General features: G+C 48.7%; 1 protein-coding gene across 1 annotated transcript in view; it reads left to right on the top strand.

Annotated features, from left to right (window-relative positions):
• LOC141160886 (protein mono-ADP-ribosyltransferase PARP15-like) overlaps positions 1 to 19,431 on the top strand; it is a 148,726-nt gene that overhangs the window by 106,261 nt on the left and 23,034 nt on the right. The window contains exons 8-11 of the mRNA XM_073645689.1: positions 2,353 to 2,415; positions 2,574 to 2,750; positions 4,491 to 4,663; positions 6,457 to 6,502. Of these exons, the coding sequence (XP_073501790.1) occupies positions 2,353 to 2,415; positions 2,574 to 2,750; positions 4,491 to 4,663; positions 6,457 to 6,502 (459 nt within the window). The remainder of the gene's footprint in view (positions 1 to 2,352; positions 2,416 to 2,573; positions 2,751 to 4,490; positions 4,664 to 6,456; positions 6,503 to 19,431) is intronic.

The raw sequence follows: 19,431 nt of genomic DNA, 5'->3' as shown, positions 1-19,431 counted from the left end.
ATATGTACTTGTCACTTTTCCATGTGTTAGTTGTGTCTTCTGAGCAGTTTGTCAGCTTTTGGACACCTTTGAAGGTGTTTTCTATGTGTTTCTATGTGTTTTTGTTTGCCTGCCATTGGTTTTAACGGTGTTCGAAGGTGTTCGACGAACAGTTCGACGAACAGTTCGGCGAACACACGGGTGTTCGACGAACCGAACCGAACTCGAACACTACGGGGGTGGCTCAACACTAATCAACAACTATGTTCTCAATCAACCCAAAAGACTCATAAATATCCAAGCTTAATATTTTTGGATGTTGGAGTGTTTTTTTTTTTAGATTTGGCTATCTTAGGAGGATATCTGTTTGTGCAGGTAACTATTACTGTGCAGAATTATTAGGCAACTTAATAAAAACCAAATATAATCCCATCTCACTTGTTTATTTTCACCAGGTAAACCAATATCAGTGCACAAAATTTAGAAACAAACATTTCTGACATGCAAAAACAAAAACCAAAAAAATTAGTGATGAATATAGCCTCCTTTCTTTATGATGACACTCAACAGCCTTCCATCCATAGATTCTGTCAGTTGCTTGATCTGTTTTCGATCACCATTGCGTGCAGCAGCCACCACAGCCTCCCAGACACTGTTCTGAGAGGTGTACTGTTTTCCCTCCCTGTAGATCTCACATTTTATGATGGACCACAGGTTCTCTATGGGGTTCAGATCAGGTGAACAAGGGGGCCATGCCATTATTTTTTCTTCTTTTAGACCTTTACTGGCCAGCCACGCTGTGGAGTAGTTGGATGCATGTGATGGAGCATTGTCCTGCATGAAAATCATGTTTTTCTTGAACGATACCGACTTCTTCCTGTACCACTGCTTGAAGAAGTTGTCTTCCAGAAACTGGCAGTAGGTCTGGGAGTTGAGCTTCACTCCATTCTCAACCCGAAAAGGTCCCACAAGTTCATCTTTGATGATAGCAGGCCGTATCCAGTACCCCACCTCCACCTTGCTGGCGTCTGAGTCGGAGTGGAGCTCTCTGCCCTTTACTGATCCAGCCTCTGGCCCATCCATCTGCCCCATCAAGAGTCACTCTCATTTCATCAGTCCATAAAACCTTTGAAAAATCAGTCTTAAGATATTTCTTGGCCCATTTTTGATGTTTTATCTTATGTTTCTTGTTCAAAGGTGGTCGTTTTTCAGCCTTCCTTACCTTGGCCATGTCCCTGAGTATCGCACACTTTGTGCTTTTTGATACTCCAGTAACGTTGCAGCTCTGAAATATGGCAAAACTGATGGCGAATGGCATCTTGGCAGCTTCACGCTTGATTTTCCTCAATTCATGGGCAGTCATTTTGCACCTTTTTTGGCCAACACGCTTCTTGCGACCTTGTTGGCTATTTGCCATGAAACGCTTGATTGGTCGGTGATCACGCTTCAAAAGTTTGGAAATTTAAAGACTGCTGCATCCCTCTGCAAGACATCTCACAATTTTGGACTTTTCAGAGCCCGTCAAATCTATCTTCTGACCCATTTTGCCAAAGGAAAGGAAGTTGCCTAATAATTAAGCACACCTTATATAGGGTGTTGATGTCATTAGTCAACACCCCTCCTCATTACAGAGATGCACATCACCAGATTTACTTAATTGGTAGTTGGCTCTCAAGCCTATGCAGCTTGGAGTAGGACAACATGTATAAAAAGTATCATGTGATCAAAATACGCATTTGCCTAATAATTCTGCGCGTGGTGTATATTAAAGAGAATCTTGGTCGTAAATATTCCATTTCTGGGGCACCAAAGTGGTATACTTATTGCTCGTCATCTGGCTAAACTTATATTTAGAACATAAGGTTTCTGGGGTTCTGCAGTGGTTCTGCCTATTGCCAGAAATCTGCCTTAGCGTAACTGGGTGCTATCTTCCAAGAACAATCAGTAATAAATGGTCACTCGGCTCTTTTCCAGGTCCAAATCTCCTCTAGCTGATACTATAGGTTCAAACCTGAAATCGACATTTGGTAATAACAATGCAGTTTCTCTTAAACTGACAGTCCAGCTCTCGTCTCAAAAAGTTTCTTATTTGGTAATAACAATGCAGTTTCTCTTAAACTGACAGTCCAGCTCTCGTCTCAAAAAGTTTCTTTACTTATCGATGTTATAAAGGTATTCTATACAATTGAAACAGGTCATGGGAAAAAAATATAGCGTTCTCTTCCAAGCACAACACCTGCTGAACTCATTCATTAAGGAGCCTGATGGATCCGATAAGGAACATTCGCACTAAACTAATGCAATTATATGTTGTAAATAAGAGTCTTATTATAAATTATAAGCTATTCTCATGCATTTTATTTCTCTTTACAGGTGTTTCAGGCGCTATATTGAGAGCTGCAGGGGAAATTGTTAAGGAGGAATGCAAAAAAATTGGTATCTTTTTATTTTTTAATTTATCTAAATTCAGGTGGATGCACAATTATAATTATCATATATCATTATACGGAATAAGATGATATAAGGAGAGTATGAGGCAAATAAGAGAAGGATATAAGGTTCATGTCCTGCATTCCCCTCTGTATCCTTCTTAGGTACTTTAAAAGAAAATGAAGTTGCAATTACAAGTGGTGGGAAACTTGGAAGCAAAAATATCATGCATATTATTGGACCCACCTGGGTGTCCGCTTATCAACCTTCTATTGACAAAATTCTGCAAGAATGCAATAAGAATGGGTTCACGAGTGTGGCACTGCCAGCCATTGGGACAGGTAAGTAACTGGGGGGAGAAAGAAAGCAACAATTGTAGCAGCGACCAGGGCCGGCTTCAGGATTTTCTGGGCCCCGGGCGAAAGAGTCTCAGTGGGCCCCTTTAACACATACCACGATTCATGAGGCACAGATACCGCAGAAAAATATATATATATATATAGTACAATGCCAAAGATTTCACTTCTTACAATACATGACCAATATCTATTGTAAATCCCACAATAGCTCAGAAACCGGCGAATCGCTCCATACAGAATACTGGCCCCCATAAAATGCTCCATACAGGATACTGGCCCCCACATAATGCTCCATGCAGGCTGTTCCCCCCCATATAATGCCCCATGCAGGCTGTTCCCCCCACATAATGCCCCATGCAGGCTGTTCCCCCCTTATAATGCCCCATGCAGGCTGTTCTGTCACCCCCCCCTTATAATGCCCCATGCAGGGTGTCACCCCCCCCCCCCATTTTAATGCCCCATGCAGGATGTCACTGTTCCCCACCCACCATATAATGCCCCATGCAGGATGTCACCCCTTCCCTCCCCTATAATGCCAAATGCAGGATGTCACACCCACCTCCCTTATAATGCCCCATGCAGGATGTCACCCCCTCCCTCCCTTATAATGCCCCATGCAGGATGTCACCCCCCCCTTTTAATGCCTCATGCAGGATGTCACTTGTCCCCCCACACCATATAATGCCCCATGCCTCCATACATTAAAAAAAAATTAAAAATCAAATACTCACCTCACTTCTCACCTGCTGCTGCTACTCTGGACTCCAGCGTCGCCGGCGTCTTCCTGCTCTGCGCTGCCTGTGACGGCTCAGGGGAGGGCGCGGTGTAAAGACGTCACCGCGCCCTCTGACCTGAAACGTCACAGTGCAGCAGCCGCGGAAGAGACCGGAGCTGCTGCGGAGGCATGGGGAGAGGTAAGTATTGTGCTGCCAGCTGCCGGGGCCCTGAGCAAGCAGGGGGAGTGGGCGCTAACGCCTCAACACTCACGGGTCCCATAGCGCGGTGGGGTGCCCGACGGTGAGTGGGCCCCCTGCCTACTCAGGGCCCCGGCATTTTCCCGGGTGTGCCGGGTGCTGACGCCGGCCCTGGCAGCGACCATCCACAGATCATTGGTTTAAGAAGTGAAAGCTGAGCTCCGAATGACAATAGTTCTAGGGGCCCATTGTCAGGGACACCAGAATGCAAGTCTCCCACTACAATGAGATGTTTTTCCATGTTAGCTCATCCAGACTTATTTTGACAGGTTTTAGGTGCTCTTGTGGGGTGATTTTATGGTGTCTGTTATATATAGCACATATTTATGTTATCACCTTTAGGGCTCGCTCACACTGCCGTATAACTCGGACAAGTGCTATGCGATGTTATATCGAATAGCACTCAATCCAATGTTATACTATGGAGCAGTGCAGATCTGTGATCTTTTTCTCATGCCGATCCGGCATGAGAAAACAATCTTAGCATCCTGCGGGTGCATCCGAGAGTCAGATCACACTCACCCATACAAGTCGCCGACAATGGAGGAGATGGAGAAATTAGTTTCTCCGTCTTCTCCGCACCTGTGCTGTGATTCTCTCATGCGAAAAGATCTGAGCACAGTGCTCTGACACCCGGCACAAACTCACAGCAGAAGGAAGTTCCAAATCAAGTGAATTATACTAACATTTTGATTCAAAGAATGACTATAAGAAAATAGTTTGCACTTACTAAACACGTGTTTTGCAGGCATTGCTCGGGTAAATGTAGACGAATCCATCACGGCCATTCTGAGCAGTATTCTGAACTACTTATCCCATACCTTAATTCCATCCCTTGAAACAATCTTCATTATCGTCATTGATGAAAACATTTACAAGAAGTATCTTGAGGTTTTTCAAGCCAAGAGCACAGAGTTACAGGTATCTTATTTTAATCTATAACCAGGATTGAAGATTTATCATATGTAGAGCTGTCGTCAAAAGTTTCTATGCTACACTCCGAAATATGACTTTGGGCTACCTTCTACATCTAAATCCACCATATTGTACCTCATTCTGTAATTTTGATGGACATCTGGGGTCATGACGACATAATCTGGCAGAAAGATTAATCCAATTCCCATACATTGTACAATCCATTGGTTACTATCAGTGTAGTTTTTATCACATATTTGGAGACCCTTCTCCAAATCAAAGTGGTAAGAAGAAACAGAAGACTAATTGGGGCTTTAGTTCTTTGAATTAAATTGGCCCCATATGAACATGTTTTTATCTATTATAGCAGCAGTCCCATTTTACAGTGCAATACCACATAGGTCACAATATCTCTTCAATTTGTATGCAGAAGCTATTTTCAGGAGTGCTGGACTTGACGAAAAAAAAGAACTTAAAATTGCTTGGCGAATCAACAATCTTAATACGCAGACGATATAACATTGATCGCAACAAGAGTAGATGGAATGGAGGACTTATTACGGATTGTCAAGATGGAAAGCTCAAACATGGGACTGCTACTCAATACAAAGAAGACAAAGGTATTGACTACTGCCAGGTACGACCGGGACATATCTAAGATGGAAGGCAACGAACTGGAAGTTGTAAAGGACTTCAACCTACTCCAATGCAGTGACGACACCGGAAGTGAATAGGAAAATAGCTATGGACAAATCAATAATGAAGTTACTGGACAAGCTCTTCAAATTGAGGAACATTTCACTTGGCTCGTACATAATTTTGTCTTTTCTGTGGTAACATACGGATGTGAAACCTGGACGATAAAGAAACAAGACAGAAGAATAACTGATTCCTTCAAAATATGGAGCTGGAAAAGAATGTTATTAATACCATGGATGGCAAGAAGAACAAACAAATTTTGGAACAAATCAAGCCAGACATGTCACTCGAAGCAAAGATCACCAAGCTATGATTTGTCTACTTTGGACACATCATACGATGAGAGTGATCACTGGAGGACATCATAGTCAGAAGAATTGAAGGAACAAGGCGAAGAGGAAGATTAGCAACCTGATGGCTTGATACAATCAAGATTACGGTGGAGAAGACCCTAGTAGATCGAGCACAAGATCGATCTTCCTACAGAGGGTTTATCCATCAAGTCGCCATGGCTCGAGATCGAGCCGAAGGCCGTTAAATAAATAATAATACCACATCTGATCTGAGAATAAAGGGGGGTTCCCATTTAGGTTCTGAGCTACCAGCTGTACAGGAGCAACACAACGTCATTCACCTGCACTGTTAGTGGCGGGGAGCACCAGCACACAGTGTCACAGAGGTTGAACCCTCACCAATTACAAAGTCATGGCATATCTTACCAAAAGATCGAAATACCCATATAAATAGGACTCATTTAATACAAGGGCAGTAAGTGAGACAAGTAGATGGGTTATGGTGGGATTTTCTTCTTAAATAATTTCCTGGCAGAAATACACTATTACTACCCTCATGGTGGTCCCAATGGCGTAGTAGGATTTTTTATAGTCTTTTAAATGCGCAAAGTGGTCACATGTTAAATCCATGTCCTGCAACAATTGATATTGATGGGGCTTTGGGTTCAATTTGAAATAGGGAAGCAACTACATCTGGATATGTATTTCAATTGTTTTGGTTTTCTCACTACTTGCTCTTCTCCATTACCGTTATCTGAGCTGGAGGCCTTTACTTTGTTTCATATCATTTTTATATTTTCTTTTAAGGCACTGCAAAGAGAAGAGTTGATATTGTCAGCAATGCTTCAAAAAGGTATGATACGGTGATTTATTTTGCTTTGGCTAACAAAGTTTATATAACATGGATCTTAACTTAAAGGGGCTATCACCTTTCAGAAAAGTTTTTCCTATAAGCTACAATAGAAGTTGGACCCGGGTCCAGCACTGAGTTTCTACCGCTGCTCCCAGTGTCTTATTGTCTGCAGCGCTGACATCACATTGACAGTGCGACAGCCGATCTGCGTCTCTGAGCTGCTCAGAACCACTGAGCTTAGTTATTCTCTGCTGCAACGTCAATGTGTTCTCAGTGCGACAGACAATAACAGGCACTGTAAACAGCGGCAGAGACTCGGCGCTGGACCCGGGGAGGGTGCATAAGGGACAGTTTATTTTATTTTTTATTCCTAACATAGGTTGTTGGAAAAACTTCTCTGTAAGTGAATGATCCCTTCAAAGCTCCCATATACATTAAACTATTGTCAGACAAAGCCTGTGATATCTGAGGGATGGGCTAACAATCTAATGTGTATGGGAGCCACCTGACTCTTCGTCAACAATTTCAACGGCCGATCATTTTGTTCTCCGGGAGATCAGCCACTGGTAGAAGTGTTTTGGCCATGGCTCTGTCATGGAGAACACAGGAATACTTGGCTGAGGCAGTGGGAGAGATAGCTGTTGACTTTCCGTTATGAGACCATCATCACACAACTGGAGATATGGGAGTGTGTACATACCGTGGTGACTGGCGATATGTAAGCGCTAGACACAGGTTCTCACCATCGTATCATGGGAGCTCAGTGTTGGTGTCAAACGGGACCCCCTTCTGTCTAACCACTTAGGTGCAATGATCTCTGTTTACAACAGAATATATGTGGTTAAATTGCTCCAGTCATAGAAGATATTTGCTGTGTAAAATAGCCAGAGCGCCCCAGGTTAGCAGCAGGCTCAACACATGAGCCCATTCCATACAATCCCTCGGTGATTGTGGCCTGCCGGAGGCCGGTACCAAGCAGGGGACGTCGGCTGTGCAATGACGTCACAACACACCGCCAGCATCAACTGTATGAATAGATAGAAGAGGGGACAGACGCTGAGGAGTCTGGATTAGGTGAGTATAAAGATTTTTTTCTTTTTTTGGGGCTCTGTAGGGGACCATCATACTATATAGGGCGCTGTGGGTTGGACCATCATAGTTTATATAAGGGGCTGTTGGGCGGACCATCTTGATTTCCTCCAGGCAGGGTAATGTTAGTAATATATCCCATCTGGTGCTTGGGAGTGGGGACTGCATGGGCCTGTGTGCTTTCAAATGCCAGGACTAAATTTCTGTCCCAGTCCGTTCCTGGTCATGACTGTCCCGTTACGCTCTGGCATTTTACAGTAAAACCATGTCCCAGTCCTAGTGTGCTGTCGGGTGTGGGGTGCATCACACTCACTTGTAGGCCGCAGGCCTCTGTCTTCAGGAGCCGCCGCACACAATTCAAGGGACACCAAGTTTATTTCAACCATCAGAAGTTTACTGGATAGTTCTAGTTCATCATATTGGAACACGTGGGATAGGGCACAACACTTCCTGTTCTTTACTTCCTCTGCACAACACATCTTCAGCCCTACCATTCGTTCCTCTTGGACTAACCCTATGCCCACTGGCTCTGTCAGCCCCAAGGATTTTGTGTTCAGTTCTGCAGTGCACCCGGGATCCGCTACCTTCCCTTCACACGGTTCCGCGTCCATCTCTCCCCCATGCAACAGAGGACACGATGTGCCCTTTAGCCCCCATGTCAGGGCCTTGAGCTCCTGACGTTGCCGGAATATCAGCACGGGATTCTAGTATGGCCTCCGACTACCTTGGATGATAGGTACATGCTGAACATAGCAGTCCACTGCATTTGGGCTTGACCTTGTTACTGGACTTCCCTATCTGAGTCACTACCAGGAAGTGCCTGATTTACACTAGCACTAGCATCCTCTCACTTTGGGCTCATCCCAAACATTAACTGTATCTTATACCTGTAACTTGAGCTAACTACAGTTACTATTAGTGTTGAGCTACCCCCGTAGTGTTCGAGTTCGGTTCGGTTCGTCGAACACCCGTACGTTCGCCGAACTGTTCGTCGAACTGTTCGTCGAACACCTTCGAACACCATTAAAACCAATGGCAGGCAAACAAAAACACATAGAAACACATAGAAAACACTTCAAATGTGTCCAAAAGCTGACAAACTGCTCAGAAGACACATCTAACACATGGAAAAGTGACAAGTGCATATAGTCATGCGAAAAGAAAAGAGGTGGAGGAGTAAAAGGAGAGGGAGACACAGATATAGGCATGTCATGCCCTTCTAAAATCAAGAAAGGCTGGAGTAAAAATCTAAAATCAGCCTACCAACACCCAGACGTCGTGACAAGCAAATTAAAAAAAGAAATATCTTTAGGTAGAATGGCTTTTCTATTCAGAACACTTTCCTTACAAGACGTAGTGGTATCCCCGTTGTGAGTTGTGCCAAAAACGGAACCCAATACATTCGGACTAATCCACCATTTGTCATATCCAAGGGGCAGGTCAGTAAACGACAACATCGATGCGGAACCAAGTACAGTAGTATATACTGTACATCCTTTGACAAGGCAATCAGGCGGATCAAGAAGTTGGGAAGGGTCACCCTAATGGCCAAAACAGACATTGATGCGGCGTTCCGGTTACTTACTACCTGTGCCTCCGAATAGTGTCCACCTATTGGGCTGCTTCTGGGAAGGAGCATACTATATAGATAGCTGTTTGCCCATGGGGTGGTCCAGATCCTGCTCACTATTTGAGGCGTTTAGTTGCTTCCTCGAATGGGTTGTCATGGAATTTTCTAAGGGGGCACATATTATCCATTACCTCGACAACTTCTTATGCCTGGGCCCAAAAGATTCTCCACAGTGTGAATACACGCGGTAGTCCACCTATGAGAAGGAGAGAGCTGGAGGGAGAGCGGACACCACAGAGCCGAGGGGTTAGATGGAGAATGGAAGAAGGAAAGAGGGCGAGGGAGGTAAGGGAGTACAGTGGAAGGCCGACAGGAGCTCCCCCATGTTCCTGCTGGGCGGGGAACAGCCCTGGAAAGAAAAGCCGCTTGCGCATCCCTTTGAGGTTACGGGCGCGAGCGGGCAGAGGGACTACGCTGGAGTGCGAAGCCGACATGGCCAGTCCGTTCCTGCCCGTGCGACCTCCGTGTCTCCGGGTTTGTGCCAGAGCCACGGTGGACCCTGACGGCCAGACCCCCTCTCCCAATACTGGTGCCTGTCCGCTGGTGGGTCGAGCTTTCCCCGCGCGGTGGGGGGGAGTAACATCTGCAGAAGAAAGACCATCTTCCAGCCAAACTAAGATGTCTACTTCTTTTCATGGACAATGTGATACGATCCCTTTCTTACGGACACGCCCATCGCTACAAATTCCAGATGAGGCACAAAAACAGCAGGTGCTTCAACGGATATCAAGTGCTCCTTCAAGTGGGCTCTCCTTCACCTCAACTTCAACATCACAAATACTCCAGTCCTCAGAGGTGTCACCCCAATCGCACTTGCTTCCTCACAGCTCCCAAGTCTCCAGCTGCCCGTCTGAGTATGGGGTAGCACAGCTGTTTACTCATACTATAGCCTGGGAAATGGAGGTCTGCTCCAGAGCTTCTGTTAATCCAGACGAGGAAATGATCTGCACTGATGCCCAGAATCTTTATGAGTCGGATCCAGGACCAGATGAAGAAGGTTCTGAGCATAATGTAGACCCTCGTTCCCAAACTGTAACTCCTGTTGGTGGAGACAATGATGAAGACGATGATGAGACTCAAATACATGATTGGAGCGACAACTTGACTTTTCGGTCAGGGCAGGAAGAGGTTGGCTCTGAGGACGACGGGTGTGAGAACACACAGGGTGATGATGACGAGGTTGGAGATCCCACTTACTGTCAACCCACAGTCAGCCAGTCGATGAGGTCAGCAGAGGAGGTGGAGGAGGATGTGACTAGCCCAGGGGATGGGGATGACTCGGTACCCGGGCCTTTGCCTGGCCTTTGGGATGTCGCGGTGGTCGGCTCCCGGGCCCATACCCTGGGGTCACTCTTTAAAAGGGTGCATAATTGTTAATTTTATAAGCGTTTGTGACGCCACCTGTGGTATCTGGTGTGAAGCACCAGCGCTGCAGTAGTCCACTGAGGCCGGTGATAAGGCAGCTCGATGGTATAGCTCCCCACAGGTGGAGCTAGGCCTCAGAAAAGCGTATGCAGGGGGAATGCAGGACAGGCGAGACCCAGCTGGGTCAGAGTAAGAACGGGAACGGACACAGTAGTCACTTCAGTACCTTTTACTGGTGGAAATTCAGGCACATCCCGGAGCACTGTAGGGTGAAGGGTGCATATCAGGATCCTCCCCAATGAGCGGGTGTAGGGCCTCCTGTTTCTTGCCTCTGCGTAGTAAGTTTCTGACCTGCCTGGAGCTAGGCCTAACTTTGTCTCTGTCCTGCGCTGGCTGACCTTGTCGTAGGGCCTTGTCTTGGAGTTCACACTCCCAGTATGTGGGGCCTAAGGGTCTCCTGGCTCTGTTACATATCAGCACCTTAGCGATCCTGGGACTTGTATTTCTCCAGGGATTCCGGTTATGCCTTACTGGGTCATAGAGATCCCGGTAAGCTCGGATCTGGTGTCCGGTAAATGCTTCGGGGTGAGCTGGTTAAGCTCCTCTGGCCCCTATGTACTAACTCTCCACTCGCCTTCGGCCTACTCGGGCCCTCACTAGGCTATACACACTAACGGCAGCTTGCCGCGCTTCACCGATCTTATGGCGCCGGCACACCTTAAGCTCTAACTGGGCTCCCTGAATCTAGCTAACAGGAGCCTCGTGCTCCACTGCTGAACTATTAACTGAGTTCTCTAGACTAGACTGAGCTCCACTGCAGACTGACCTCTCTTAGGCTTCTCTACTGCAGGAACTCTTCAGAGGAACTGAACTGCCTAGCTCCACCTTCCCTATTTATATCCCTAACGGGCTCCGTCTGCTGGTCTGAGGTGGAAGGTGGAGATGTGTGAATGTTTATGGGGGCCTCTTGTGGAGGATTCCATCAATGCACTCTTCTAGGATCTGTGATACCAAGCGCAGCTGGGCGTCACAGATGCTATTGACAACGAGGTTAGGTTGCGCCTTCCTGGACAGAGACCGAGTACTGGAAGCACGTCAACAACTGCATCCTCAACCACAACTCTGCCTCTGACCACAAGTCGTAGTGGCTCTTCAGGTGGCATGGGCTCTAAGCCTTGCATAGCCTGGGCATTTTTTCAGATCGATAAGGATGACCCAACTCGTGTTATCTGTAATATTTGTCACCAAAAGCTAAGTAGAGGCCAAAGAATCCATAGTTTGAGTACTTCATGCATGAACCGTCACATGGATATGAAGCATAAGTTGCAGTGGGAAGCTCACTGTGCTACAATGCGGCCTAGCGGGCCGGGCCAACCACCGTCTGCCCCATCTTGTGCATCCACGGCCTCTTCATCCTCTGTGACTGGGGGGACAGCAGTCACACATGTTTTTGGACGCAGACCTGCCACCTCTTTACCCGCAACAGCCAATGTGATTGGCAGGTCATCATTTCATTTGGAAGTGGAAACACCAGCTGGTGTTGAGCGCTCTCCGACATCGAGAGCACCACCTTTGGATCAAGGCAACCTAACTTTTCCGCCTGCATCTTCCTCACAGACCGGCAAGTTTGCCAGGGACACCCTACTCAACCCTGTCTAAGCACAACAGCCAGCCCTCGGTCCCTCAGATGTGGACAAGTAAAAGACCATTTCCTCCTAGCCATGACAAAGCTAAGAGGTTGAATTTCACCATCTGCAAGCTGTTGGCTACAGAAATGCTGCCTTTCCGCCTGGTGGACACAGAGGATTTTCGAGACCTTATGTCCGTCGCAGTGCCCCAGTACCAGATGCCCAGTCGGCACTACTTCTCAAAGAAAGGTGTGCCTGCGCTCCACCAGCATGTCGCACACAACATCACCGCTTCTTTGAGAAACTTTGTGTGTGACAGGGTGCATTTCACCACAGACACTTGGGCGAGTAGGCATGGACAGGGGCGTTACATGTCGGCTGACTGGGCACTGGGTAACTATGGTGACAGCAGGACAAGGGGCTGCTGTCCAAGTCTTGCCGTCCCCACGAGTTGTACGTCAATCCTCTTTATCTAGAACAGGGGACCTCAAACTACGGCCCGCGGGCCACATGCGGCCCGCGGACTTTTATCCGGCCCGCCGGGCTATGGGCGGAGGAAAAGAGAGCGGTGTCAGCGCCCGCCCTTCTCCCCCGCTTGCTCAGGGCCCCGGCAGGCGGATACTTACTTCTCCCCGTGCCTCTGCAGATCCGCTGTCTTCCTGCTCCTGTGACGTCTCAGGTCAGAGGGTGCGGTGACGTCTTTACACCGCGCCCTCCCGAGTGCCGTCACAGGCAGCGCAGAGCGGGATGACGACGACGCTACGCTGGAGTCCAGACCAGAGTAGAGCAGTGGCAGCAAGTGAGAAGTGAGGTGAGTATTGGATTTTTTTTTTTTTTAATGTATGGAGGCATAGGTCATTATATGGGGGGGGGGGGGTGACATCCTGCAAGGGGTATAATATGGGGGGGTGACATCCTGCATGGGGCATGATATGGGGGGTGACATCCTGCATGGGGCATTATATGGGGGGGTGACATGCTGCATGGGGCATTATATGGGGGGTGACATGCTGCATGGGGCATTATATGGGGGGGTGACATGCTGCATGGGGCATTATATGGGGGTTGACATGCTGCATGGGGCATTATATGGGGGGGTGACATGCTGCATGGGGCATTATAAAGACAGGGGAGTGATATCCTGCATGGGGCATTATATGGGGGGGTGACATGCCGCATGGGGCATTATATGGGGGGGTAACATGCTGCATGTGGCATTATATGGGGGGGTGACATGCTGCATGGGGCATTATATGGGGGTTGACATGCTGCATGGGGCATTATATGGGGGGGTGACATGCTGCATGGGGCATTATAAAGACAGGGGAGTGATATCCTGCATGGGGCATTATATGGGGGGGTGACATGCTGCATGGGGCATTATATGGGGGGGTAACATGCTGCATGTGGCATTATATGGGGGTTGACATGCTGCATGGGGCATTATATGGGGGGGTGACATGCTGCATGGGGCATTATAAAGACAGGGGAGTTATATCCTGCATGGGGCATTATATGGGGGGGTGACATGCTGCATGGGGCATTATATGGGGGGGTGACATGCTGCATGGGGCATTATATGGGGGTTGACATGCTGCATGGGGCATTATATGGGGGGGTGACATGCTGCATGGGGCATTATAAAGACAGGGGAGTGATATCCTGCATGGGGCATTATATGGGGGGGGTGACATGCTGCATGGGGCATTATATGGGGGGGTAACATGCTGCATGTGGCATTATATGGGGGGGTGACATGCTGCATGGGGCATTATATGGGGGGTGACATCCTGCATGGGGCATTATATGGGGGGTGACATCCTGCATGGGGCATTATATGGGGGGTGACATCCTGCATGGGGCATTATATGGGGGGTGACATCCTGCATAGGGCATTTTATGGGGGGGAAAGGGACATCCTGCATGGGGCATTATATGGGGGGAAAGGGACATCCTGCATGGGGTATAATATGGGGGGGTGACATGCTGCATGGGGCATTATATGGGGGGGTGACATGCTGCATGGGGCATTATATGGGGGTTGACATGCTGCATGGGGCATTATATGGGGGGGTGACATGCTGCATGGGGCATTATAAAGACAGGGGAGTGATATCCTGCATGGGGCATTATATGGGGGGTGACATGCTGCATGGGGCATTATATGGGGGGGTAACATGCTGCATGTGGCATTATATGGGGGGGTGACATGCTGCATGGGGCATTATATGGGGGGTGACATCCTGCATGGGGCATTATATGGGGGGTGACATCCTGCATAGGGCATTATATGGGGGGTGACATCCTGCATGGGGCATTATATGGGGTGGTAACATGCTGCATGTGGCATTATATGGGGGGGTGACATGCTGCATGGGGCATTATATGGGGGTTGACATGCTGCATGGGGCATTATATGGGGGGGTGACATGCTGCATGGGGCATTATAAAGACAGGGGAGTGATATCCTGCATGGGGCATTATATGGGGGGGTGACATGCTGCATGGGGCATTATATGGGGGGGTGACATGCTGCATGGGGCATTATATGGGGGTTGACATGCTGCATGGGGCATTATATGGGGGGGTAACATGCTGCATGTGGCATTATATGGGGGTTGACATGCTGCATGGGGCATTATATGGGGGGGTGACATGCTGCATGGGGCATTATAAAGACAAGGGAGTGATATCCTGCATGGGGCATTATATGGGGGGGTGACATGCTGCATGGGGCATTATATGGGGGGGTGACATGCTGCATGGGGCATTATATGGGGGTTGACATGCTGCATGGGGCATTATATGGGGGGGTGACATGCTGCATGGGGCATTATAAAGACAGGGGAGTGATATCCTGCATGGGGCATTATATGGGGGGGTGACATGCTGCATGGGGCATTATATGGGGGGGTAACATGCTGCATGTGGCATTATATGGGGGGGTGACATGCTGCATGGGGCATTATATGGGGGGTGACATCCTGCATGGGGCATTATATGGGGGGTGACATCCTGCATGGGGCATTATATGGGGGGTGACATCCTGCATGGGGCATTATATGGGGGGTGACATCCTGCATAGGGCATTTTATGGGGGAGGAAAGGGACATCCTGCATGGGGCATTATATGGGGGGAAAGGGACATCCTGCATGGGGTATAATATGGGGGGGGTGACATGCTGCATGGGGCATAATATGGGGGGGTGACATGCTGCATGGGGCATAATATGGGGGGGTGACATGCCGCATGGGGCATTATATGGGGGGGTGACATGCTGCATGGGGCATTATATGGGGGGTGGCATCCAGCATGGGACATTATAAGGGGGGAACAGCCTGCATGGGGCATTATAAGGGGTGGATCAGCCTGCATATGGCATTATAAGGGGGAAACAGCCTGCCTATTGGGAAAATTTACCTGCCCATTGAGGACCTATGCTGCCTATTGGGGATATTTACCTGCCTATTGGGGACATTTACCTGCCTATTGGGGACATTTACCTGCCTATTGGGGACATTTACCTGCCTATTGGGGACCTATGCTGCCTATTGGGGATATTTACCTGCCTATTGAGGACCTATGCTGCCTATTGGGTACAGTTACCTACCTATTGTAATACCGGTTGATTTAACTTTACTTGTTCTTCATTTTAAATATTGTATTTGTTCCTGTATTGTTTTTTTTACTACAAAATAAGATATGTGCAGTGTGCATAGGAATTTGTTCATAGTTTTTTTTAAAAAAACTATATTCCGGCCCTCCAATGGTCTGAGGGACCGTGAACTGGCCCCCTGTTTAAAAAGTTTGAGGACCCCTGGTCTATAAGTTCCTCCACTGCTTCGGCCTCCTCAACCTCCTCTCGGTCCTCCACCTGCACCCAAAGCCTGTCTGGTAATGCCACCCGCTTTCTAACTGCGCAGAAGGAATCCTGCACACCTCCTTACTATGCTGGCAGTAGGGCTCAATGGCATCAGGCGGTTTTTACTTTGAAATGTCTGGGAAATGTGAGTCACACAGCTGAGAAGTTGTGGTCCGCTCTGGAGACCCAGTTTCATGAATGGTTGTCTCCACTGGACCTGCAACCAGGGAAGGCCGTGTGCGACAATGCTGCAAACCTGGGTGCGGCCCTTCGCCGGGGCAATGTCACACACGTGCCTTGTATGGCTCACGTGTTGAACCTGGTTGTCCAGCAATTTTTAGCCCACTATCCCAGACTAGATGGCCTTCTGCAGAGGGCACGGTCGCTGTGTGCTCACTTCCGCCGTTCGCATCCCGCAGCTCAATGACTTACATCTCTACAGAAGTCGTTTGGCCTGCCAGTTCACCGGCTGAAATGCGATGTGCCGACATGGTGGAATTCAACTCTGCACATGTTGCAGCGACTGTGGCAGCACCGACAAGCCCTGGTGCAATACGTTCTGACGTATAGCCTGGGCCAACGAGATCCAGAGGTGGGGCAAATCACGCTGCAGGAGTGGTCTCAGATCAGGGACCTATGAAGTTGACGCGCCCCCTGGGCCGTGGGGTACCCGGAGCCGGGCCGGTAGACGCTGGGGGTTGTATGCACTGTGGCAGCGATCGGTCCGTGACCCAGGGCGGTCAATCCAAGGGTAATTTGTATGTATGGGTTTTATAATGTCCGACTATGCCACCTGTGGAGTGCGGCCAAAGGGGCCGCCGCTGCGGAACAGTCCTCTGAAGCTGGTGGTTTTGCAGCAATGGTATTATTACTCCCCACAGGAAGAGTGTAGCTTCAGGGCAGTGTGGGTGGATGATGGTGGTTGTAGTGCAGGGAGTCAGTAATGAACACAGAGTCCGTGTGATGCAGTCCCAAGATCTTTACTCACAGTTGTTGCAGTCCAGATTACAGGTACCAGAGCTATCTCACCCGTCGTGCTGTGCGTGCTCAGTGAGGGACTCAGTCCACCCCCAGATAGCTCCGGAGTACTTAGCAGGACCCCCTTATGTGTGTCCTTTCTCTGGCCTTCTCCCTGCACCTCACACCCAGTGACATTTCTAACCGGTATCCTCGGGCCTTGGCGTGCGACGTGTGTTCCGTCCCCTGGGTCCTATGTGGCTACCTTCTTAGTGAGACTGGTGTGGACTTTGGCCTGCAGTACATGAAATTCTGCAGCCTCCGGTTTCTAGTTGAGCCTTGCTGTTTCTCCGCTAGTTGAGGAACCGGTTCCCCTTATCTGGCCTGACCCCTCTACCTCCTGGTAGCAGCGGGCGTACGGGTGGCCTTCTGCACGGCCCGTACCCCTAGGGTCCCTTTGGTTCCTGGAGCCTTCCTGCTCCCACTCCTCTCTTCTCTCCTTCAGTCCTGGGCCTCCCAGGCTAGGCCCGCCTCTGGAGCAGAGCTCATGCAGAGCCTCTGCTCCTGTCACTTCTCCTCTGACTGGCTTGCTCTTTCTAAGCTGCTTTCTCCACCCACACCCACTACATAGGACCCTCCCACCAGCTAGGGACCTGGGACTGTGCTCTCCCTTAGGAGCAATCTTGCCCTACCCCCACTGCGGGTATGTGTTGGATGCAGGTGTTAGGGTCCCGAGCCATACTCCTTCCTTACCTGAGGGTGAGATACCACACGTCTGGGTGAGATGCAGTACCTCTGTGGCGACTGAACCCTCAGGGGCGCCACACACCTTTCTGCACAGTTTTGAAATGGCGACGAAGATGTTTAGTGCTGACGACGATGCCATTATCAGCATGACTATTCTGGTGATTTACATGCTGGAACACACGTTAAACAGAATTCAGAGTCAGGTGGTGGGACAAGAGGAGGTGGAGGAAGTAGAGGAGGATTCTTATGCAGAAGGGATAACATCTCCAAGGTCCAGACGGTCGGCAGCACCAAGGCGGCAGGCATGGGAGGGTGGGGGAGAGGGATTAACCAGGGCGCATGGTAGCAGCCAAACTGTTGAGGAAGGTTCAGGAGCCAAGGAAGAAGTGGAGGACGAACTGGCAATGGTCATGTAAGACTCATCAGATGAGGGAGACCTTGATCACATTTCTGTTGTGCGAGGTTGGGGGGAGAGGGCAGAGGAAGGAAGCATAATTCTTACCTCGCTACCAACACAACAAGGACTTGGTCCTCCTGGATGCGCAAGACACATGAGTGCCTTCTTGCTGCACTACCTGCAACATGACCCTCGGATTGTCAGAATTCGAAGTAATCCCGACTACTGGGTTGCCACACTCTTAGATCCCCGGTACAAAAGTAAATTTGCCGAAATAATTCCTGCCATAGAAAGGGATTCACGCATGCAGGAGGCTGTTGCAGAATCTTACATGTACTTTTCCACAAAACACCAGTGGTGCACGTAGTGAATCTCACAGTTCTAACTTGCCAACCGTGGGACTGTCGAGTCTTCATCACTCAAACCGTAACAGTAACACAGTATCTGCTGGTAACAGCAATTTTGTGGAATCGTTTCACCACTTTTTTAGACCATCCTTTGCAAGGCCACAGGAGACAAGAAGTCTGACACATAGTCAACGCCTAGAGAGGATGGTACAGGAGTATCTCCAAGTGAACATCGAAGCTATGACTGTGTCACTGGACCCTTGCTCATTTTGGGCTTCCAATCTGGAAAAATGGCCGGAGCTAGCCACTCACGCCTTGGAGATCTTGTCATGCCCCACAGCCAGCGTTCTCTCTGAACGTGTGTTCAGCGATGCTGGTGGTGTGCTGACAGATAAGCGCATGCGGCTGTCCACTGAGAATGTAGACAGACTCACGTTCATAAAGATGAACAAATCATGGATCTGCAAGGACTTTTCTACCCCTGTGTCATCCTGGGGAGACTAAAAGCTTGAGGATTTGGTAAAATCACCTCACCAAACGTTTTAAGCAACTCTGGGGCAATTGATGCCACTTAAGTGGTGTCTGTGCCACAATTTTTGGAAAAAATGGAGACTCTTTTTGGAGTCCCCTTGCTGTGTTTTACGTGACGTTGGCATCGTCAATTCCAGGTGGGTTGGGTTGCCCCCCTCCCCCCTTTTAACTGTAAGAAACTACATACACTATGGCTTGGGGTAACACAGATGGTTGAGTCTGAAGAGCTGTTAACTCAGAGGTCTGCTCCAAAGCTTCAGTGTCTGCTAGTCAGCGTAGAATTTTTAACTGCATCTAGCGTAGGCAATACTTTGGACATAGTAGCCCAGCTGCGAAGCAAGCTGCACCGCCTGTGTATCTAATAATAATTTTTAA

This window comes from Phyllobates terribilis, unplaced genomic scaffold (genome assembly GCF_046119375.1).
Source record: "Phyllobates terribilis strain yellow unplaced genomic scaffold, ASM4611937v1 Scaffold_9__5_contigs__length_417890890, whole genome shotgun sequence".
NCBI classification, from domain to species: domain Eukaryota; kingdom Metazoa; phylum Chordata; class Amphibia; order Anura; family Dendrobatidae; genus Phyllobates; species Phyllobates terribilis.
The sequence above is the reverse complement of the archived record's forward strand: the minus strand, read 5'-3'. Positions and strand labels throughout refer to the sequence as shown.